At 40.6% G+C, this 24,905-nt stretch overlaps 1 protein-coding gene across 1 annotated transcript in view; it reads right to left on the reverse strand.

Moving 5' to 3' along the window:
* The window catches only part of LOC134340380 (sodium channel protein type 8 subunit alpha-like), a 257,867-nt gene that overhangs the window by 193,557 nt on the left and 39,405 nt on the right, over positions 1-24,905 (reverse strand). The window contains exon 4 of the mRNA XM_063037560.1: positions 12,766-12,885. Within this exon, the coding sequence (XP_062893630.1) occupies positions 12,766-12,885 (120 nt within the window). The remainder of the gene's footprint in view (positions 1-12,765; positions 12,886-24,905) is intronic.

Genomic DNA, 24,905 nt, shown 5'->3' on the forward strand with positions numbered 1-24,905 from the left:
AGGGATTTCACTTCAGCGTACATGGCTAAATTGAAGAAATGTCTGAGCATTGCCAGTTCAGTGACGGGTTTAATGATATACTGAGAGATCACAATATTACATAAACTAAACAAGAAAGCATTCAAAATGGCCCCTAATTGAATCACAATTCACATTTAAAAGAGCAGTTGAAATTGCTGTATCAATGGAAACTACAGCCAGAGATACAGTCAGGAATGAAAGTGAATGTGAACAAAATTGTAACATCTAAACAGGAACCTGACTGGCAGAACAAATTGCATTACTATTGTGGCAGGGACTCACATACACCAGACCAATGCAAGATTAAAGGTGAAACTTGCAGAAAATGCCACAAATTAGGACACGTACAAAGAACATGTTGAACAGACAAATAAATTGACTGCACAAGGAAGAGATAAAGATAAAAAGTCAAGCTGCAGTTTTAAAAGAGCACCAATCTGCACACTGCTAATGAAAATTCTGACAATGATGAAAGTGACATTGGACTACGTAGCCTTGAGATTTCCAATGTGAAAACTAACCATAGATGAGCAATATGGCTTACACAAGAAGTGAACGGCAGGAGGGCCAGCATTGTGGGGTCATGATTGGCTGAGACAACTACAATTTGATCGGAGATCCATCCACAATTTGCATGCCTCATCCCCTGCAACAGAGCCAACTGAAAGCGAATTAAGAAAGGTACTGGATGATGCCACAGTAGTATTCAAGGATGGCATTGGAAAACTCAAACATATTAAGGGTAAAATAGTTCTAAATGAAAATGCCACACCCAAATTTTACAAAGCCAGTCCTGTTCCTTATACCATCTGTAATAAAGTAGCCAGTGAGCTAGATTGCATGGAGGCTGAAGGAATTCTTTCCAAGGTTGAGGTGGAGCCATGAGCAACTCCAGTTGGTGCCAGTACCCAGAAAAAATGGGTCTGTCAAGATCTGTGATGATCTTAAGATCACCATCAATCCAGTACTGAAAGTAGATCAATATCCTCTGCCCAGGATAGAGAATATCTTTGTAAACCTTTCCAGACTGAAACACTTCAGCAAAATGGCCTATCTACAGATGGAGATGAAAGAAGAGTCCGAGTTGTTTCTCACCATAAATGCTCTCAAAGGGCTTTATCTCTATAATAGGCTTATTTTTGGATAGCATTTGCACCTGCACTCTGGCAGAAAGCTGTGGATCAGGTGCTGCAGGGCTGCCCAGGTACTCAGTGTTACCTGGATGACACCATTGTTACTAGTGAGGATGACAAGGCGCATCTCCAAAGTCTCAAGGTAGTGTTTAAAAAGATTAGAAGATTATGGGCTCAAAGCGTGACACAACAAGTGTGAATTCCTGAAACCAATTATCACTTAGAGTGGCCGCACCATTCATGCCCAAGGATTACACAAGTGTGCTGAGAAAATTCAAGCAGTGCTGGATGCCCCAAGGCCAAAGGCCATGTCACAGTTGTGGTCCTTTATAGGATTTGTCAATCACTATAACAGGTTCCTGCCAAACCTGGCTACTGCGCTCCACCCCTTGAACTCATCACTACAGGTCAGGAAGAAATGGCAAAGGACAAAGTGCGAGGTTGCTTTCCAAAAGGTAAGGAAATGGTGGCATCAGACATTGTATGCACACATTATGATCTACACTGTCCAATGAAGCTTGCCCATGATGTATTGCCTTATGGTATAGTGCAGTCATGTCACATTATGAGTGATGGAAGTGAAAAGCCCGTAGCTTTTGCATCAGGTTCCCTTACCACTGCAAAGAAAAATTATGCACAGATTGACTGAGGCCTCAAGTCTGGTTTGGTGCGTAAAATGTTTCAACCAGTACTTGGATGGGAGAGAGTTGACCCTCATTACTGATCAACAACCACTAGTAAGACAAAAGACACACACGTACATTTCGGGCCAAGACCCTTCATCAGGATTCCTGTGGGAATGACAATCATAACAGTGAAATACTGCAACCATGGCAAGTCCTGTAGGGTCAAAGCCCAAAATGTTGACCGTTTACTCTTTTCCATAGATGCTGCCTGGTCTGCTGAGTCCCTCCAGCATTTTCTGCATTTTGTTGGATTTCTGTTGGATTTCCAGCATCTGCAGATTTTCTCATCTTCGATCAGCCGCTCGTGTCCATTTTCAAACCACAGAAGGGCATTCCACTAACAGTAGCACCAATGCAGAGATGGGCTCTGGTTCTTGGAGGACACAATTACAAGATTGAATTCAATCATGGAAATGCTGATGGATTGTCCCATTTACCCTTGGAAAAGGAAATACCCGAAAAATTACGAAATAGGACATTCCTCTTGATGTATTCTCCCTAATGCAAATTGAAAGTCTCCCTATTATGGCAGAAATGATCAACCAGAAAAGACCGCACACAGTCTCAGGTCTACATAGCAACCCAAAATGGCTGAAACAGGCAGCAGAAATTCCAGTTCCCCATTTTCACCAGCGCCGAGATGAACTTGTCTTTGACGGGGTTTGCCTTATGTAGGATTGAGACTTGTTGTACCATCCAAACTGAGAGCTAAAGTGTTGGAGGAGCTACATGCCGATCATCTTGGCGTGGTCAAAATGGAAGCGTTATCTCAAAACTTTGTCTGGTGGCCTGGAATAGATCAGCAGATCGAGCAGTTTGCCATGCACTGTTTGGGATGCCAACACGTCCAGAAGAAAGGTATTCACAGCTGTGAGAACCACTTCCTGCAGTCCCAGAGTCAACTTCTACCTCCACCACTGAGGAGGCCCGAGAACCTGAGAATGTTTCACAGCCAGAAGTCTCACCTGCCAAGCGGAATGACCTCCCGGGTCAGGAAGGACGTTATCCCACAAGTGCAAGAAATCCTCCAGAGTGATCAAATCTTTAGGCCTGAATGGAACAATTTAAAATTTCCTATGCTGCGGATGTCAATATAGTAGTTGTATTATCTCATATACTGTGTATATCGTTGAGATGCATTCTATGTTGAGTTGGAATTTGTAGCTAAGCAGGGAGGAGTGTTGTGTATTTAATATTTCAGTAATACTTGATTAACATTGTAAATACATTGTTTGATTAAGCATTCTTTGTTGGTTAATTAATTGATTGTGGGTTATATGTAAAAGTATGTGAATGGCATATGTCATTATACATCATGGCAGAAGTGCACACCTCCTTAAAGTAAAGAACTATCCATACAAAAGCTATCCCTGGCTCCATGTTCTTTTCCTGATTAGTTTTTTTTTTGTTTTGGAGTTGAGAAACATAACAGAACAGCTCAATTCTTTTTGCGCAGGTTTGCACAATGGATAAAGGGATAAGTGAACGCTTTCGCAGTGAATGGTAAATTAACAGAACCCCGGCTGACTGAAACAGCCAGATAAATATTTCTATCCGTGACAATGTTCTTAGCTGCTGTTAATTCTGTACAATACGAGACCAGATCAGCACAACAAAGTAAGAACCAGGGTACAGGGACTTGATGTGCATTTTCATGAAAAACATCGTTTTGTTACCAGTATTAATGTGTCATTAAAGCCTTCAAATACACAGTTCATGAGAATAGAATTTCATTAGTGGTGATTAGATATGAGCAGCCACGTTTAACCATAACCAAGCTACTTATCCAGGAGAACCGTCAAAACATTTTTCAGAGTACCGCATTAAGCAACTAAGCACCCAGAGGGGAAAAGAAAATGCACAACTTAAACACAGAAGTGAACCAACAGTCGAGCTTTTCTGGTGGTGTAGTCGGGGGTGGGGGGAACACAAGCCTACCTTCTATGCAAATATAGAAGCTAGCGCAATTTTCACAAATCACGGGATCTTGCAGCAATTACAAAAGTGACATTATGCAGTTTAAAGGAAAGACCCAATATAATGAATGGATATTAAGTTGTTGGAGAAATGATATGAGAGCAGAAGGAAAGCAATCTTCAAATCTTCAAAAAAAAAGGAAATTTCTAACTGAAATGAGTATCAAGCATGGCAGATCGGGAAATTGGCTCAGATACACAAGAGATTCTGCAGACGCTGGAAATCTAGAGTAACACACACAAAATGCAGGAGGAACTCAGCAGGTCAGGTAGCAGCTGTGAAAAAGAATAAAGAGTCGACGTTCTGGGCTGAGACCATTCATCAGGACTCGAAAGGAGGGGAAAAGAACAAGAATAAGATGGAGGGAGCTGGGAGGGGAAAGAGTACAAACTGGAAGGTGACAGGTGAAAGGTGAAGCTAGGCGAGGGGGAAAAAGGGGAAAATAGTTGGGTGGGGGTGGGGAGATGAAGTGAGAAACCGGGAGGTGACAGATGGAAGGGGTAGAGGGCTGAAGGAGGAGGAAGATGAAAGGAGAAGTGGATACAAAGGAAGAAAGGGGGGGGGGAACCTGAGAGAGGTGATGGGCAGGTGAGGAGATGAGAAGAGATAATGGGGTGCCAGAATGGAGAATGGAAAAAGAGAAGGGAGAAGGGGAGAAATTACTGTAAGTAAGAGAAATCAATGTTCATGCCATCAGGGTGAAAGCTACCCAGACAGAATATTAGGTGTTGCTCCTCCAACCTGAGAGTTGTCTCATCTTGGCAGTAGAGTTGTCGATGGCCCAACATGTTGGAATGGGGATTGAGATTGGAATTAAAGTAGTTGGGCCACCAGGAAATCCTACTTCTTGCGGATGAAACAAAGGTGCTCGATTAGTTCAGATAATTGTTCTGGGATCAGTTTTGGGTTTAGATGTGGCACTTCCCAAACTCATGAGCCCTAGGGCGCCAGGAAGTTCAGCAACACCACCCCATTTGCAGTGAGCTACTGGGACTGATCATAACTATGTGGTTGCAGCTTTTTACTCAGTCAAGTCAATGTTGGACCACCTATTTTGCTGGAAGTTTGGACTCGAGTTTGTGGTTGAATTTTAAATAGGGAAGAGCTAACCAGCATCTTATTTATGGCAAGTGAACTTCTCAAAAAACCCTTCACTTTTAAGTCATATGTTTGCATTCAGCACCTCTAAGAGGGAGGCTCAAATTTGGAAGCAGAACTCACATCTGATCATTGAGTTTAAGACATTCCACTATGGAATTACCATCTCAATGTAAAGTAGGTGCACTGCATACATTGTCCAAGACAAATATCACTATAACAATCCCAATTATTTTGAGCACTCCATGAGAAACAGTGTGTCCAATGTAAAACCCCATCCCTTCAGTCTCCACTTTTAACTTTTAAATACAAAACTGATACTTCTTCAGAGGACAATGTACAGAATGCAAAGGAGCTACAGTGATTACCAGGATTGGATGGAAAGTTTGGAAGATGGATCTGCAGCCATTGACTTGTAAGAAATTACCAGGGCATTCTAATCATAAACATGACTATTATTTGTACAGTGTTAGCTTAAGTCTCAAGAAAACTTCAATGTCATTATAAATGCCATTAGGCATGTGCAATTTAGTACCCAGATGAATCAGTGCTCCTCCCTATTTGTGGAACTATTGCCTGTATCACATTCCCATGCAATAATGCTTGCCTTCTTGTCCCAACAAGAACCAAAGATGAATACATGTAGGGTTGGTAGATGCCATCTACTAAAAGCAGAGGAGATTTGAGGATATTGCCAGCATGAGTAACCTTCAGCTACTCAGTACAGAGTACAGAGGTATGCCCACATTTAAGTATTAGATTGTGCACATAACTGATGGCAGACATAATGACAGAGAAGTGACACCAAGATTATTAAAATTAATAATGTTCCAAAGGTAGGCAAACAGATCAGGCCCATTTTGTTTAAGCAAAGTCAATAACAAGGGGAAATGTACTTAAGTTAATCAGAACAATAACAGAGATTTTTTTTAAAATAGCATGTTTTAAGAGGATTCTGGGACTCTCTGACTGAAGGATGAAGGCAGAAACTCTCAGGTTTAACAAGCAACAACACAAGTACTTCAAGAGCTATAATTTACAAGTCTGAGGACTACCACTTTCTCAGATTGACCCAGGAAGAGCCATTTTCAGACAGTATGGATACAGAGACAAAAATGCCCTTTGATGGCGGAAAGCAAGCTGATGAAAACATATTCAACACTCTTCTGCATGCCTCTCACGTTGGGAGGAACAAGCTTTAGAAGTTTGACCTGGCACAGCACCAACCACATTCTATGCACAGAGGCAGGCGACTCATGAAAAGTGATATATTAAGTTGGCCAATGCACTCCGTGCTGCTAGTTTACTTCAAGGAGCACCGAACAGTTGAGCATATCTGGAAACAACAGCAAGTGGGAGCAAAATGGGAGCCAGCTAACTATTGTAGGAAAGGCAGATAATAGTGCTGAAGATAAGGTAGCTGTTTTACAAACAGAGGCAATGTGAGGTAAGGAGAGGCTGATGAAAGGGTAAAATTGCAGTCAACAGGATGAGTTGCCACATAAAAGGCAGACAAAAACCAAAAAGGGTGAATACAAGACTGAAGGTGTTATATTTGAATGTGCACAGTATACAGAATAAGCTAGATGAAGTTGCAGCTCAGTTGCAGATTAGCATGTATGATTTTACAGGCATCACTGAATCATGGCTGAAAGAAGATTATAGCTGGGAGCATTGTATGAAAGGACAGGCAGGGAGGCAGAGGGGTAAACTGTTGCTCTGTTGGTAAAATGAAATCAGATCATTAGAAAGAGGTGACATAGGGTCAGAAGGTGTTGAATCATTGTGGATGGAGCTAAAGAACTGCAAGGGTAAAAAGACCCTGATGGGAGTTGTATACAGGCCCCCCAAACAGTAGTAAAGATGTGACCTGCAAATTACAATGGGGGATAGAAAATGCACGCTAAATGGTCAATGTTATAATAGTCATGGGGGACTTCAATATGCAGATAGATTGTGAAAATCAGGTTGGTGCTGGATTCCTGGAGGGGGAATTTCTGGACTGGCTATGAGATGGCTTTTTAGAGCAGCTTGTGGTTGAGCCCACTATGGGATCAGCTATTCTGGATTGGGTGTTGTGCAATGACCCAGAATTGAATAGACAGCTTAAGGTAAAAGTACCCTTATGGCAAGTGATCATAATATGATTGAATTCACCCTAAAATTTGAGGAGAAACTAAAGTCAGATTTATCAGTATTACAGTGGAGAAAAGGAAATTACAGAGGCATAAGAGGGGAGTTGGCCAGAATTGACCGGAAAAGAACACTGGCAGGGATGATGGCAGAGCAGCAGTGGCTGGAATTTCTGGAAGCAATTCAGAATGCACAAGATATATATCACAAAGAGGAAGTAGTATTCTAAAGAAAAGATGACACAACTGTGGCGAACAAGAAAAGGCAAAAAATAGTGGGAAGTTAAGGAATTGGGAAGCTTTTAAATACCAACAGAAGACAACTAAAAAAAATCATTAAGGTAAAGATGGAATACAAAAGCAAGCTAGCCAATAACATTAAAAAGAATATCAAAAGTTTCTTCAGATACATAAAGTGTAAAAGAGAGATATCAGACCGCTGGAAAACAGTGCTGGAGAGGTGTAATGGGGACAAGGAAATGGTGGATGAACTGAAGAAATATTTTTGCACCAGTCTTCACTGGAAGATACGAGCAGTATAGTGGAAATTCCAGATGTCAGGAGTCTTCAAGTGTGTGAAGTTACCATTACTTAAGAGGTTCTTGGGAAACTGGAACATCTGAAGGTAGATAGGTAGATAAGTTGCCTAGACTAGATTGTGTACACCCCAGCATTCTGAAAGAGGTAGCTGAAGAGATACTGGAGGGATTAGTAATGATCTTTCAATAATCACTAGATTCTGAAATGGTTCCAGAAGGCTGGAAAATTGTAAATGTCACTCCACCCTTCAAGAAGGGAAGAGAGGCAGAAGAAAGGAAATTATAGGCCAGTTAGTCTGACATTAGTGGTTAGGAAGATGTTGGAGTCAATTGTTGAGGATGAGGTTTCGGGGTACTTGGAGGCACATGATAAAATAGGCCATAGTTAAGATGGTTTCCTCAAGGGAAACCTTTGACAAGGCGTCACACATGAGGCTGTTTACTGTTTAACAAGCTATACGCCCATGGTATTACAGGGAAGATTCTAGCGTGGATAAAGCAGTTCCTGATTGGCAGGAGGCAAGGAGTGGGAATAAATGGAACATTTTCTGGCTGGCTACCAGTGACTCGTGGCATTCCACAGGGGTCAGTGTTGGGACCGATTCTTTTCACATTTCAAGAGGTCTAGAATATAAGTACAGGGATGTGATGCTGAGGCTTTATAAAGGCACTTGGAGTATTGTGATCAGTTTTTGGCCCCTTATCTTAGAAAGGATGTACTGAAACTGGAGAGGGTTCAAAGGAGATTCAAGAAAGTGATTCCAGGATTAAACGGCTTGTCATATAAAAGAGCTTTTGATGGCTCTGGGCCTGTATTCACTAGAATTCAGAAGAATGAGAGATTACCTCATTGAAACCTATTGAATAGTGAAAGGCCTTGATAGAATGAATGTGGAGAGGATGTTTCCTTTAGTAGGAGAGCCTAAGACCAGAGGACACAGCCTCAGAATAGAGAGGCATACTTTTAGAACGGAGACAAGAAGGAATTTCTTTCACTAGAGAGTGACGAATCTGTGGAATTCTTAGCCACAGGCAGCTCAGGAGGCCAAGTCTTTATGTATATTTCAGGCAGAAGTTGGAATTGATAGATTCCTGATTGGTCAGGGCATGAAGGGATACAGGGAGAAGGCAGGAGATTGGGGCCGAGAGGAAAATTGGATCAGTCACGATGAAATGGCAGAGGAGACTTGATGGTCCAAATGGCCCAATTCTGCTCCTCTCTCTTGTGGTTTTGCCACTACTCTCTCAGACAGCCCAGGTGATTGAGAGATCAGAAATGAACATCCATTTGATAACAATGCCTCAATTGCATCAGATTGTGGAAGATGACTGGCTCCAATTGTTAAAATGTTAAATTTGGCAATGCATTTCCTAGCTTGTGTGCCACAATCTCCAGCCTTAATTGCAACAAAGATGCAAGTTTAAGTGAGGTATGTCTGTAAATGGATTCTATTCATGTATTCACAAGACAAAGTAAACAAGGAAACAGGGTGTAAACATAGCACAGGAATTCCTTGGAGCTGAGTAACTCTGGTTTTAGCATGACAAATTAAAAACAGCTATGGAAGCAATCAAACAGGCCACTGAAGTTGAAGGCATTATCTACAAAGTCAGGAAAAATATAATTTGCAGAAATCCAATTGCGTGATTTGAAATTTAGAGCAATTAATATTTACTTTAAACTCGAAGCAATCCCAATGGACTTCAATATCTTGAGGCCATACATGTTGCTATTCTTTCTACAAGTCTGTGTGTTAAAGACATTGAACACACTCCTCAAAACAGTAGAAATAGATCAGCAACTATATGGTAAAAGAAATCTGAATAAATACGTCAAAACTTTTTCTGAAGTTTAAAATCTACCCCTATAAGATTTAAAGGACAATAGGTACAAAACTAATTTTAACCACAATGTTTGCAGTCAGAGGAAGTGGCACATTATCTACTCTAAATATCATCTGGTCAACATGATTTACATTTTGAAGTACAACACAAGATATACTTCATGGTTCTAGAAGAATATGATGTAGCTCTGTATCGAGATAGGCATTGAACAGGTGCTAAAATTGAGAACTGGAACAAATGCATTTAAATTGGTACACCTGGAGCAGAGGAGATCATTGCTCACTTCTCACGAGGTTTTATGTGCATAATTAAGTGTGAAACTGCAGGAATGTGATAGATGTCCCAAATCCTTTCAGAGATCTGGAAGCTTTCTTCAAATATCATTTTAAAAAAAACAAAGCAACTCTAAGGTTTTAGAAGCAACACACACAAAATGCTGGAATAACTCAGCTGTCAGACAGCATCTGTGGATGGAAATGGACAGTTGACTTTAAGCCAAGAGCCTTCATCAGGATTATGATTTTAGCGATTAGTTTGCTTCAGTAGAAGAATGTGTAACTACAAAATACAAAACTTGAAAATTTAAATCTAAAATTTAATCCTAATATGAAGCCTCTAACCCCTCAACCCCTAATATTGACTACATTAAAGGGAATTTGTTTCTGAGCATGTTTATAGTTCTATTGTGTCAACCTTTGCAGTCTTCAGATGCTCATGATCTAAGCTGCATTTATTTAGCACATTTAACCTTTTTCCAAGCCACTTCAAGAGAACATAACCACAAAAAGGGTTAAGCATTAGAGAGCAGGGTGGCTGCACAATTTAGCTTTGTCGAGATACTCAAGAAGTAAAAGGATATGAAAAAAAAATCCAGCGTTTAGTGTTGAAGACATAGTTGCCAACACTGGGGCAAGGAAATACATGAGATACAGCAAAGTTGGTTTTGAAGGTGAATTGAGTTCAGAGACTTCTCGAACTGCTGGAGGTTGTGAGATAGGGAAAGACAAGGCCAAGTGAAGAACTGAACACAAAAATGGATTTTTTAAAATATATAAATGGGCCAGTGGATCAGGAGTCAGTGAGCAATGCAGTGACGGATGAAAGGAGTTTTTGCTGAACTAATGTTTCAGGAAGCAAGATGGAAGATGGGCTTGAAGAATTCTGAAATAGGCATATCTAGAGGTAATAAAGGCACAGTTAAGAACTTCAGCAGCAGACAGATCAAGATTTGTCTCATCCATCATGAAAATAACCCATTTTCACTTCATTCATACTTGATCGTAAATTAGAACACTTACATTTGCTCCACAGTATTCACTTCAGTGCAAAAAGCACTGTCAGAGATTCCCCAATACAGCACTGAACTGCCACATAGACCATAAAATGGAACCCACTCTTGCACTCCAAGAATGGCTCAGATTTAATTGTTTATCAAGATAGCCCATTTTGGTTGGAATTTTAAGTCAAGTTAGATTGATTATTAGAAGTGTATAAAAACAGAATTTTGGGTCAGTAGCCTGGCTCAAACTATAGTTCAACTGTGATGCAAATGGATGGAGAGGGAAGTCAGGATCAAACTCTGTTGCAGAGCTTCATAGTGTAAATGGTAACTCCCTTTTTGATAAAAATGGTAAGGGTACATGGAAGATATTATGGAGAAGGGCTAGCAAGTCAAGGGAGGGGACTGAACTGGAAAAGAATGGTTTCCAGGGGGTGGGGGTGGGAAAGATACCAGACAAGAATTTTATTTGCAGAATTATATTCCAATCCTTGTTGTTATTAGCTTTTGATAGTAAGAATAGGGCGGAAGGTGGAAAATCTACCAAATGCGCTTCCAAACTCGAAACGCTAATAAATTAGTTTGTCTGCAAGAGAGCACATTAGCACAAATTTAATAGTTTCAGCTAAAAGCCCAGGAACATTAAGCGAATGCTCCATTAAATAACAGAGTGGATGCTTCACATCAATGCTGCAGATGCAATGCAAGTGTGGTACAAATCCAGTAGAATTGTTTGATCTGACATCAGAATCAAGTGAATGAAGATCTCTTTCCTTCTCATCCTGGAAATGATCCGACATCATCATCAAGTAGGGATGCAAGGCTTTGAGCAGGTTCAATAACATGTAGTGAGAATGCATTACGTTCCCTGTAATTCAAAATCAGCTGTGCTAACAGGGAGGGCAACAAAATTCCTTAATAAGAGTCTTTAAATATTAGTGCACAAATGCTCTTATTATACCATCTGCTCTTATGCCATTTAAATTGTTTGATGCCTCCAAATGAAGTTTATATGAACATACTAAACATTTGTTCATAAATATTTGAACAAGTTTGAAAGGCAAGAACAGATCAACAGTTGGAGAAAACTTGATAATGTCAAATATATTGAAGGAGGCATGAAGTATGACAAAGTTATTTAGATCAATTGATCCTTGAGAATTCATTTCAGCTTTCTAGCAGAGTCATTATTTTCTATATTATAAAGGAAGGTCATTACAGTGTTCTATTGCAATTACTTGTTTACGCCAAGTATCATTTTTCGTATTTAATATAGATTTTCTCATGGCAAAGGAAGAATTTCTTTCTTTTTTTTCATGCAGCAAAATCATGAAGCTGTCCTTTTTGAACATATAACTTCAAACAGTAGCCAAAGCAACTTCACCTCAATGTCAGCCTCCAATCACAAATACTACATTCTTTCTAAAGATTTATTTTGAAGAATGTGTTCAAATCAGAAGCTGGCCTACACTAAAACCATATAATATACTACTTAACATTCTACTGCCTTTCTGCTTCTTGCACCTCAATCACGAAGGAATACCGGGTACTATTAAATATATTGCTTCATCTCCACTAAATTAAACAATGTATGGAAAACTATGGGGTTCAATCATGGTTTCATAATTCATGTTATTATTTAATCCTGGGAAATACAAAACCAACAGACATTGATAACATCCTCTTTACTTTCTCACTTCATCATTATGAAATGTGGTCAGAAAAGTTTAAATTGTCAAAATTTGCAGCATCTCTGCAGTAATATTTTATACGCACACCTAAAATATTTACAACAGCACGATATAGTGACGGCATAAGAACGAGGGAAGAAATCTGTAAGTCACCTTATTTGAATAGAACGGCTTGGATATATACTTATCACATGATGAGCACGTGATTGCAATTCACCAATAAATTGCATGCAACCTGATTTTGCATTTGGTTTGCTGATAAAACAGTACATTGATGCAAAGTACAACACAGTACATTTAAAATTGCCAGACTTTCATCTACTAGCACAAAAGAAAAACACGATATAAAACACTAAAAAGGATATGAATGTATCAAAATTTTAATAGCGAATCTCCTCACTGGATTCAAAGGGCCTAAAATGTACATGGCAGGTGTGGCACTAAAGCGGAAGATAGCTTTTCCTCTGTTTAGTACTATAAAGGTCTGTGAGGAGAAAAGAAGGAACATTGTTACACAGATGGTAAGCATAAGATGTTCAACACATTTTCATGCAGTAGATATATGCAATTCACTGGACAGCTTGAAGAAAGATGGAGAAAATATTTCCAATTAATAGTTAAGAGATATTTTCAATGCACTACAAACATTTTCAAAAAGTGGGCAGCACTTAAATGAATGTTATCAGGAAAAGGTCAGACTTGTATTGACTACAACATAATTTGGAAATTAGTTGTTACCAAATCTACGTGACTTAATGCACAACAACCAGGTGCTCCGACGCAAATACAGGGATTTTAGTTCTCCATGGAAAAGGTTACACAAATGAGTGACTCTTGAACTTTAAATTATTGAGTAGGGAACTTATTGGACAAGCAGAAGGGAGTGAATAACCCCAACAACACTTCCAATAAATTGTGCAAATCACACTCAGATTAAATTAGAGCAGAAAACTATTCTCTTCTTCATACCACAATTGTTTGTTTAATTGCACATGGAAAGCATTCTTTGTCATCACTTAGCTTTGAGGTTCCATAACAGGTATCAAGTAATTTTTAATTGCTAACAACAGTAATTTTCCACCTAATTCACTAATATCAATCTGACTACACAAAACAGTTTTGGATGAAGACCTTTCAATCTTCTTGATATCAATCTGGAATATTACTCCTACATTCTCCCTATAACTGTATGATACTTCTTTAAAATTTGGCAGTCTAAAGCCTTGGTTTCAACCATTCTTCCTGCTTAACTATTCCCATTATTAATCATTTTACATTTAATTACTTTGCACAATTGTGGTATCAGATATAATATTTGCTGATAAAGGTCTGCTGAATTCATGTCAATTAATGCTTATGATATGTATATGATAAAGGACACATTTCCACCTTAAGCAGCAGTCCAGATTCAGCTATAAAGTTGAGTAATATTTCTGGGATTGAGCAGGATTAATTTCCACAGACAAATAACCAATGTTCAATTTCACTTCTATGCATGATTTTGGTGCTCAGGCTTGCTTGCATACAGTCACTGTAATTTTTTAAAATTTTGTTATATTTTCACATCAATTAGGCATAGCATGCAGGTGCCAGTGAGTGAAAAATCTCACCTGGAGACAGTGTCAGCACCAGGAATGCAAAACCAAACAGGTCAAAAACAGCCTTGACCCTCTGCAACCTCAAAATGCATTTCAGATCTCCAGAACAGCTAAGCTAAGGAATGATAACTTGAGTGCAGGCGATCAGGTATTTTTGTGGTGTGGAATATACTATACTCATTACCACCCTGTAATTTGCTGCATCATCAACCATTTTTAACTGCAAATGCAATACCTCAGTTCATATCCCAAGATATTAAGACAATTAAGTGCTTTCATGTCACTTTGGAAAACATACAATCATTAGTTTTTCTTTAAACGTTGAGAAAAATAGCAAACACAGAATGGATAAATATTTGTGGCTTGACATAGCTCATTATACTGTTAATTTTTAAGTATTAACAAAGCAAGTCATATGAAATATTTTGAAATTTGAAGTGAAAGCCACAGTCTTAGTTTTAAAACCTTAATGTACACTGCTCAGCAGCCTTTATCAATTGAAAAGTATTTCATTAAAATAAAAGCAATTAAAGTAGTTCAACATAATTACTTACATATTTTGTGTGCATTGCTTTAGTTACCTTGAAATTTGCAGCTGTGGCTCAGGGTAACCACTCGTCAAGCTTTGAACTGCCCAGTCCATTTTGGGGTTCAGTCACCCAGCAATTTTGAACTACACCAAACTAAGGAGTATTTCATCCACTGCTGAATTTTGAAAATTGGCAGTGCATATATAAGAGCGAGCCATTTTTGCATTTGCGCATATGCAAGACAACCATTCTACATTTGCATATCATATTGACTCATATGCGCCGAGCTTTATTTAATTTTAGAATGAGCAAAATGGCCAACTCGTTGGGAGGTAAAGCAGCTTCATTGCCCCAAACAACAATCTAGTACTGGTAAGTATCACATAAACTATGTTAGGGAATTGGACTATCACCTATCCAATTGCAGTTTTTGAATGGATTCTGTGGAATTTTCACGTGTACAATCCAAAGACCCAACTCTTGCGCCCAAAGTGTAGATACGTCAATAGGGTTTTCAATGATATTACCACAAAAATAAATTTCAGATCTCAAGCCAAGAGCCAAACAAATTCCTTTCCAATAAAGCAGAATCTTGGTGTTACTGTTCCTAAGCAGAAGTGTTAAGTGGAGGCACTATGCTGTTTATTTTTAAAGTTTATGATTACACTAATGGACACAGATGACAGAACAAAAGTAGAGCAAACTTCTGGTGAGTGTTCCAGCAGATCAAAAGAAATATCCCTATTTTAGTCATCTTACTAAGTAATTTCAAACTCAGGTGTTATTTGCACACATTCATAAATCCATGGCAAGCCAAGTAGCCCAATGTCATAACACACCATTAGGAATGTGTTAATGGAACATTTAAAATATTACTGAAAAAAAATTAGATCCCCGAGTAAAATTAGCCTTTGCATCTACAGTAATGTCACAAAAAGAAAATCTCAGCAAAAAGATAAACAGATCAAGATGTAGAAACTATATGCAACATGTCAACCAATAAAATGACAAACATTAATGCATCATATAATATTGCAACAGGATCCTTTCAAGAATATCTTTTGCTTTAATAGGCAAATCTCCTTTGACCTGTACATTCTAATTCTTGGTTCATTAAATGTCACCATTTGATTTCTAAAACAGTCTTTCACCATGATCCAAGACATAACCGTCACTGAAAAACTGTAAAATTCTGTATGGCAGAGTTTTCCATCCCCTACCACCTACCAGCTTTCAAAATACAAACCAAAGAACTGCACTTATTAACATCTTCCCTCCTTTTACTTTCAAATTTATTATCTCAACATAAGGCACCTGAGCTCAAATTCACCAAAGTATGCTTCACATATGTTATTCCAACAAATCAGAATTTTGAGGATTATGGGAAGTGGTTCCTAGAAGTTGTCTTAGCTGTGGCTGGTAGTGGGGATAAGCTCCCACTACCTATTAAATGCTCCAAATGGTGTGCTTCTCAAATCGCCTCTGACAACCAAGTCCACCTCCTGGCCTTCAGGTGTGGCTTAGCTACTAAGCCCAGAAGAACTGTTTCTACTGATAGGATACAGGTCAAAGGCCAGTTACTGACACCTTAAAACCAGTGACCAGGCAGATGGGGCTCATCAACTGTGGTTTCAGCTCATCTGGGAGAAGAGAAACTCTGATTTCAAACCTCCACTGCCTTGCTCATGGGGAAGGCTTCCGAAGTAAACCCTGAGGAAAACTCTGGAACTGGAGTCACTTAGGCAGACCTACATTGAGTTCAATGCTGACTGAAGACTCCTGACACAGTCCTGGTGCCAAACTGCATAGGCCTCTGGATTTATCAGTTGCATGGAGAGGGGGAGCCTGCCATATGGGCAATATATCGTACTGCTCTAGCTTGCGTATCATGTAGACAGCTGGGTCTATTGGTCGATCCTGACTAATAGAGGGCCTCATATGGGAACAGAGCTGTTGCATCAACAGCCAATCCACAACATGGTACCATATACAGAATGTGCAAGGCACTTTGACAAAACACTTGATGCAGCACAGGTTTCAGGCTGCAAAAACTTGAACAAGAAAACGCCAATGCATAATGATTGTAGGACAACGGCATAAACTTCAGCAAGAGTTTTGCATTCATACTGCAACTTAGCGCATATGCCATTGATGCCAAATTATGTCAACCGGCATTCTACAAGTAACTTCAGCAGCAATTTTGCGCTCAGCAAATCCTGCAATGTCAGACTTTTGGGTAACGTTTAGGAATAACAGCCTATACATACCCTTTGCTAATGTTCACCTGAACAACAAGCAGTGTTTCATCCAACAGATGGCGGAACATCTGACAGTATGGCACTTCCTTAGCACAGCATAAAAGTGTGAATCTAGACCTACAGCGGGACTTGAATCCTTAACTTTAATTTAGCTAGGATGCTACTGACTGATTTCATTTGGACAGAAAGATTAATTCAAAGTGGAAAAAGTCCAAATCTAGAGAGCGCGTAGAGGGAAAATGATTAGATTTTTGACCTTTCAGCAAGTACATTGCTCATCACTGTACTAAGCCAAATAACTAGATGATCCCAGATTCCCCGTTGTCTGGAGACACAGTGGAGCAGACCAGTAGAGCCAATACTGACCTCAGCACCATTTCTGCTCCCAATTATTGGCCAGTGGCAGCTGCTGTAAGGTGCGTGTGCCTGAACGTTAGGACGGGATTTGGCTTGGCTGTGATAATCTTTCATCCACTTGTATAGCCTACCAGCCAAGTAGTGCTGCAGGCCAAGTAAATGAAGGCAGATCAACTTCCTACAACTGCCTCTAGCAAGCATATGCGCCTTTTAAGGAAGTGGCCAGAAAATTAGATGCAAGTACACAGAAAACAAAAAAAATTGCAAATAAATGGCCATCATTTAATATGTGTTCTCACCATTTAATATGTAGGATTCAACTTGTACAATGTCATTTCTAGAATCTGTCATTCTCATTACAATTTCCTTTGAAATTTCTTGCACTTTCATATTACAGAGCTGGAGCAAGGACAACCTGAGTCAACTCTTACCAGTCTTGTTCTAGTTCAAAGATTTAAATATCATTTGCACTGCCTGATACAAAACAGGTTAACCTTCACGATTTCCCTTAAAATGTACATTTTTTCCCCACAAAGTTTAAACTCCAAGAAAATCAAGTTACTCTTAACCTGCAAAGCCAGTATGTAACATGAAATGGGTAGTTAACCAATGCAAGCCTTCTTAATGAGATATTGTAGACTTTAAATAGAATTACCTAGTTACACTGACCCCATCGTAACACAAGCTCTCTTAAATTATCAAAAAAAAACAGTAGTAGAAATGTAGGGTAGGAGAGAATTGTTATGGCTACCTCTTGATTCCTAGCGCTGCTGAAAGATTTGATGAAATCTGCATACACTTACCATTTAGGCTAAAACTTGAGCACCTGATAATTAAGTGGTGGAGAATATGCTACCATACCAAAAACTGGCAAGGACAGTATCAGCCAAATTATGCCCATCTGAAATCATTTGCTGAACTGAAGATTCTACTCTGCTAGAATATCTGCACATTTAGCATCAATGGTTTATTTGACCCACAAGAAGACAGTCATTTTACTGAATTAGAACGAGTAATGTTCCACCACCCATTACTTTGGAACAAACGGATTCTCGGCATTTTGCATTGGTTCATTCCAGAACTGCCAGAATGTAGGCGCTGCTAGAAACACATCTCGTTAAGACTGAAGGATGTTTGACAGAAGTTCACAAGTCCTTCAAAGACCTTTATGCCCTTCAATAAAGCAGCAATTTACAGTATATATAGAAAGCTTTGTAGATGGAACACAAGCTGCAAAAATAAATTAAACACCTAACTGCTGAGATGAGAACGTAAAAAAAAGGAGCAAGAGTAGGCCTTTTGGCCTGTTGAACCTGCTCTACCATTCAGTAGATCAGACTGAAGGTCGTGTACTTAGCTCCACTGACTTGTCTTTTCCCCATGACTCTTAATTCCCCTATTATACATTAAATACATTTAAGACACAGATAGATTAATGAGGTAGCCTCTACTGCTTCCCTGGGCAGAGGAAGTATTACCAGAATCAAACAAAAGCTTGACCACATGATCCGAGAGCTTGGGCCATTAGGCCAGCTTTTAGTGATAGTGTTTAGCCAGGGAACTCCACACAACAGAACCTAGGCAGCTTCAGGCATAAATAGTGATTATGGGAACAGGAGGAGAAAGAGGGGGCAACGAAGGAAGACAAAATAAGAGGACTATGAAGTACACAGGATTTTAAAGGATTACAGGTAGGTAAGACATTTATTTATTTACTGAGATACAGTGCACAATTGGCCCTTCCAGCCCTTTGAGCCACGCTGCCCAGCAACCCCGATTTAACTCTAGCCTAATCAGAGGACAATTGACGATGAGCAATTAACCTGCAACCAGTACGTCTTTGGACTGTGGGAGGAAACCAGAGCACCTGGAGAAAACCCACACGGTCACTGGGAGAACGTACAAACTCCTTACAGACAGCAGCGGGAATTGAACCCAGGTCACTGGTACTGAAAACTGTTGTGCTAACCACTGCACTACCGTGCCACCCCATGGGGAAGGGAATTAAACAAGAATTGGAATTTTTAATTTGAGGCATTGCATGTTCAGAAGCCAAAGGCAAACAATAAAAGCAAGAATTGTAACAATCATTTCCAAGTGATTTTGTAATAACTAGGAAAAATAAATCAACTGAACACACTTCATGAGATTTCTGGTCAAATTGAATGGGATGACATCATTCCCCAAGCATTCCTCTTTTGGAGATCTGCAGGAGAGGGGTAAGTTAGACCACACTGGCTCGAGACAGAGCAATCCCAGGATAACAAGTTCTTGTTCCTGAAGACTGAACTAGGAGACTTTCAGACATGTCAAATACTTCCTGGAATTTTGTTTTCAACCACTCATCAATAACCTTGCTGCTAAACCAAGCTCCAACCTCCATCTCAAGGCAGCCTCTAACACCCAAATCTGCATCCTACAGTGCCCAGTGATTTCCTCCCTCCCCAATTTCCTGGCCTTTGATCCTTCTGTGTCCCTCCTCTAGGACTTCCCCAGTGTCATTACTTTGCTTCATTATCCATATGTGGAATGCAAACTGCTCCCCCCCCCCCCCCGTTAGTCTTGCGAGACCATGGATCTGCGCCTGGAAAGTCTTCACTCTCCAGGGCGCAGGCCTGGGCAAGGTTGTATGGAAGACCAGCAGTTGCCCATGCTGCAAGTCTCCCCTCGCCACGACACCAATGTTGTCAAAGGGAAGGGCATTCGGACCCATACAGCTTGGCACTGGTATTGTCGCAGAGCAATGTGTGATTAAGTGCCTTGCTCAAGGACACAACACGTTTCCTCGGCTGGGGCTTGAACTCACGACCTTCAGGTAGCTAGTCCAATGCCTTAACCACTTGGCCACGTGCCCCCCCCTCAAACCCCTCCCAAACATGCCAATACCAGAGCATTATCATTCCCTCCATCTCCACTTCCTGCACCATCAGCCCATGATGCCTCCACACCTACTCTCTCCAACACCCACACACAAGAAAGTTCTAGATCACTCACTTACCCATACATCCTAATCTATGGCTGACCTCTTCAGCAGATTCTAAGCAGTGGAAGGTAACCAGCACATTAAAAAAAAAAATTAGCTTCTGATTTGTTACAACTGACCCCAAACCACAGCCAAGGGAGAACAACCAAAAATAGTTTCACAATACCTACTGTGCACCACTCCACGACGGCCTGAGCATACATTAGAACTTCATGGCAATGGGCAGCAAGAAACACCAGACTATTTAACATAAATTCTACTTGGCACTGAGCCTGCTCCAGAATTCAATAGAATTATGATTGATACTGGCCAAATGACATGCACTAGCTTTTCCCTTGTAGCCCTTCAGTTAGCAATGTTTTATTACTCAGATGTGAAAGGGACAATTGACCCAACATCAATTAATTAGCAGGAGTTACAAATTGCCATCACCTTGTCTGCTATAAGCCTACTGACTCTCACAGCTATCTGGACTATTCCTCTTCTCACCCTGTCTCTAGCAAAAACGCCACCCCCTTCTTGCAATTCCTCCGTCTCCGCCGCATCTGCTCTCAGGATGAGGCTTTTCATTCCAGGACAAGGGAGATGTCCTCCTTTTTTAAAGAAAGGAGATTCCCTTCCTCCACCATCAACTCTGCTCTCAAACGCATCTCCCCCATTTCACGCACATCTGCTCTCACTCCATCCTCCCGCCACCCCACTAGGAATAGGGTTCCCCTGGTCCTCACCTACCACCCTACCAGCCTCTGGGTCCAACATATTATTCTCCGTAACTTCCGCCACCTCCAACAGGATCCCACCACTAAGCATATCTTTCCCTCCCCCTTCTCTCTGCTTTCCGCAGGGATTGCTCCCTATGCGACTCCCTTGTCCATTCGTCCCCCCCATCCCTCCCCACTGATCTCCCTCCTGGTACTTATCCTTGTAAATGGAACAAGTGCTACACATGCCCTTACACTTCCTCCCTTACCACCATTCAGGGCCCCAGACAGTCCTTCCAGGTGAGGCGACACTTCACCTGTGAGTCGGCTGGGGTGATATACTGTGACCGGTGCTCCCGATGTGGCCTTCTATATATTGGCAAGACCCGACGCAGACTGGGAGATCATTTTGCTGAACACCTATGCTCTGTCTGCCAGAGAAAGCAGGATCTCCCAGTGGCCACACATTTTAATTCTACATCCCATTCTGACATGTCTATCCACGGCCTCCTCTACTGTAAAGATGAAGCCACACTCAGGTTGGAGGAACAACACTTTATATTCCGTCTGGGTAGCCTCCAACCTGATGGCATGAACATTGACTTCTCTAACTTCCGCTAATGCCCCACCTCCCCCTCATACCCCATCCGTTATTTATATACACACATTCTTTCTCTCACTCTCCTTTTTCTCCCTCTGTCCCTCTGACTATACCCCTTGCCCATTCTCTGGGCTTCCTCCCTCCCCCTTTTCTTTCTCCCCGGGCCTCCTGTCCCATGATCCTCTCATATCCCTTTTGCCAATCACCTGTCCAGCTCTTGGCTCCATCCCTCCCCCTCCTGTCTTCTCCTATCATTTCGGATCTCCCCCTCCCCCTCCCACTTTCAAATCTCTTACTAGCTCTTCCTTCAGTTAGTCCTGACGAAGGGTCTCGGCCCAAAACATCAACTGTACCTCTTCCTAGAGATGCTGCCTGGCCTGCTGCGTTCACCAGCAACTTTGATGTGTGGACCTTGCCTGCAGAATGCTTTTTGAAGTTCGCTTGTGAAAGACATTTTACACTCTTCCTTTTACATTTTACCTTCTCTCCATTTAGCCCATCAAAATATCTTGGAAATTTTCAGTAAGACTCACATGACAAAGTTCAAAACCAAAAAAGGAAAATTTCAGGGAACACTCTCCATTTGCAATTCAATCTTTGGAGACCAGGGATCATTTTGGTAAACTTGCACCCTCCAAAGTCGGTCTTTCCTTCCCAGATCTGCCCATTGTACTACAGCTGTGGTCCAATGTTACAACAGAAACATAACTGCTGTCCTTGTTGTACAACAATCCTTTACCCCTAAAAGCCAGTGAACAACTAGTCTTTTGAATACTTTCTACATCCGTTCATGACATTTTGATGATGTACACAAAACCTCAAATCTCTCTAGATCACCTAACTTTTCACTATTTCCATTTACTTTGCTCAATACTATTTAGCCCCAAAGCAGGCGACATCACACTTGCTTACATTGAAATCCATTTGCCATAATCCTCCTCAATCAACATCTATTTTCATTACATCATGTTTCCATCCACACTGCTTGATTGCTGCCCTTTATTAATAAATGTTATTAATCCTCACATCACCAAATCCCATTATTTAAGTTTTCCAAAGCTACAAATCCAAGTCATGCTTATGGTATGGTGAATAGCTGTGTTCCAAACCCAGGTCCTTGCGGGGCATCACGATTCCCACCTTGCTAATTAGAATACTTCACTATTTTTTGTCTCTTGCTGTCAGCCAACTTTCTTGTCAAAAGCTTGCCTTCAACCCCATGAGCTTCAAATTTAGTGAAGTCTCTGATGAGGAATTTGACATTACATCCACATGTGGTCCTGTTCACTACTCTAGTTACTAGACTCAGAATCATAACATGGAAACAGCCCTTTAAGCCCAACTGGCCCCCACCAAAGTGTCCATCCAAGCTAGTCTCATACCCCTCTAAATCTTTCCTGTCCGTATACTTGTCCAAGTCCTTTAAATGCCCTTTAACTGCCTCAACCACTTTTTCTAACAACTCATTTCATATACTGACCATTTTCCTGGTGAAAAAGTTGCCCCTCAGGTTCCTACTACTAAATCACTGCTTGCTTAGTTATAAAAGATTGGTTGGGCTGAGGTCATTAACATTGCAACAAATGTTGTGGGGAGATTTGAGGTCTATACAGTGAATATAGTGGAAATAAAAAAGAATGATCTATAGACGGTTCAACAATTAAGAGACAGAATTAAATATCTGGCAAAAAAAATAACAGGGGATTCACGGTTTGAAATGCGCTGCCTGAAAGGCTGCTGCAGTGAGGTACTTGTTAAATGCGAGGATTTCAAAGTGACAACCATAAACTCCAGACTAAAAACTGGGGAGGTAGGATCAACACAAGAGGCTTTTTTTCCCCCTCTGCCCAGCATGGACACAGTTTGCTAATTGGCTTCCTAGTGGCCATTACACAATCTACAATTTTGTGTTGATTTTTATAGCCCTCGTACACTTCCTTGCAGATCTTGACATTTTGTCACCTTTACTGTTCTTAGCATCTCATCCAGTCACTGCAATCAGTGCTAGATTTTGACCTTCTCATCCCATATACCATCACCTTTTAGCTCGGTTCATCATGCACAGTTTTTCTGGTAATTAGACCACAGGTTATGAGGAGATAGATGAAATCTGTATTAGTATTTTTCCAAAACACCTCAGTACTCTCTATTTTTGGATACTGATGATTTTTGTCCAGTTTACTGTCTATTTCTTCAATCAAAAGTCAAATTTATCTGTATCTAGAATGTTAGCCACTTTGTATTTCTCCCTTTCAAACCAATAAAGAACAATGAGCCTAATTTATCACATATACATCGAAACATACAGTGAAATGCATCATTTTGAGTCAATGACTACAGTCCGAAAAAGCCACATACATGGTCATGGAAAGAACGTACAAGCTCCTTACAAACAGCATCAGGAATCGAACCCTGATCAGTGATTGCTGGCCCTGTTAAACGATGTATTAATCACTATACTACTGTGGCTCCCTCAATGCATATTACAGTTAATCCAGCTCATTAATAAACCAATATGGTTTCCTCTTTCATTGTTTATAGAATTTATTGCAGGAAATGATCCCAAAGAAATAAGCCTTATTCCAATGCATGCAAAAGTTAAAACATTCAGTTTTAACCACCCTGCCCTTTCCACATTATAACTTGCATTCTACCACTCACTAAAGTGGTAAACCATTTTCTATTTCTTATTTCTACCAAGTCTCCACTACCTGCTGTAGTCTTTCTCTCCCAGAGCTGTGGCAGCCTAAACATAGAAGGTACGGATTTCAACTGAGAGAGACAAGATTTAGAGAGAACTTGAGGTGTAAGCTTTTCCACACAAGAGGGTGGTTAGCATATGGACAGAGGAAGGTGCAATCACAACGTTTAAAATACATTTAGATAGGTACATGGACAACAGAGATTTGGGGATTTGGGCCAAAGGCAAATGGAATCAGCTCAGGTAAGCACCCTGGTCAGCATGGACAAACTCAGCCAGAGGCCCTGTTTTCATGCTGTATTACTCTATAAACATTAGGACATCATTTAATTCTTAGTCCTTAAAGATACTCTGATCCTCTGTCTAATCTTTATTGCAGACCTCATTTCTCACCGCTGACCACCTTGCAGTACGTCTTAACAACAACTGCCATATTATGACTCCAACTTGAATTTAGGGCCTCTAGTTCTTTCAATTCTTCCCTTACACATTCTATAAAGCATACTTACTGGTCCACACAAAATCTATCCTTCTGCCTTAACATTCAACTCATTCAACACACACCAAATGCTGGAGGAATATGGAAAGGAACAAACACTGGAGTTTTGAGCCAAAAAACCTTCATCAGAACGAGAAAGCAAGATGGAAGAAGACAGAATAAGGTGGAGGTGGAGGGGGAGGGGGAGGGGAGGGGAGGGGAAGTAGTACATACAGGAAGGTGACAGGTGAAGCTACAGGAGGGAGAAGGTAGGTGGGTGGTGGGGTGGGGGGAATG

Source organism: Mobula hypostoma, chromosome X1, assembly GCF_963921235.1.
Source record: "Mobula hypostoma chromosome X1, sMobHyp1.1, whole genome shotgun sequence".
Lineage (NCBI taxonomy): Eukaryota > Metazoa > Chordata > Chondrichthyes > Myliobatiformes > Myliobatidae > Mobula > Mobula hypostoma.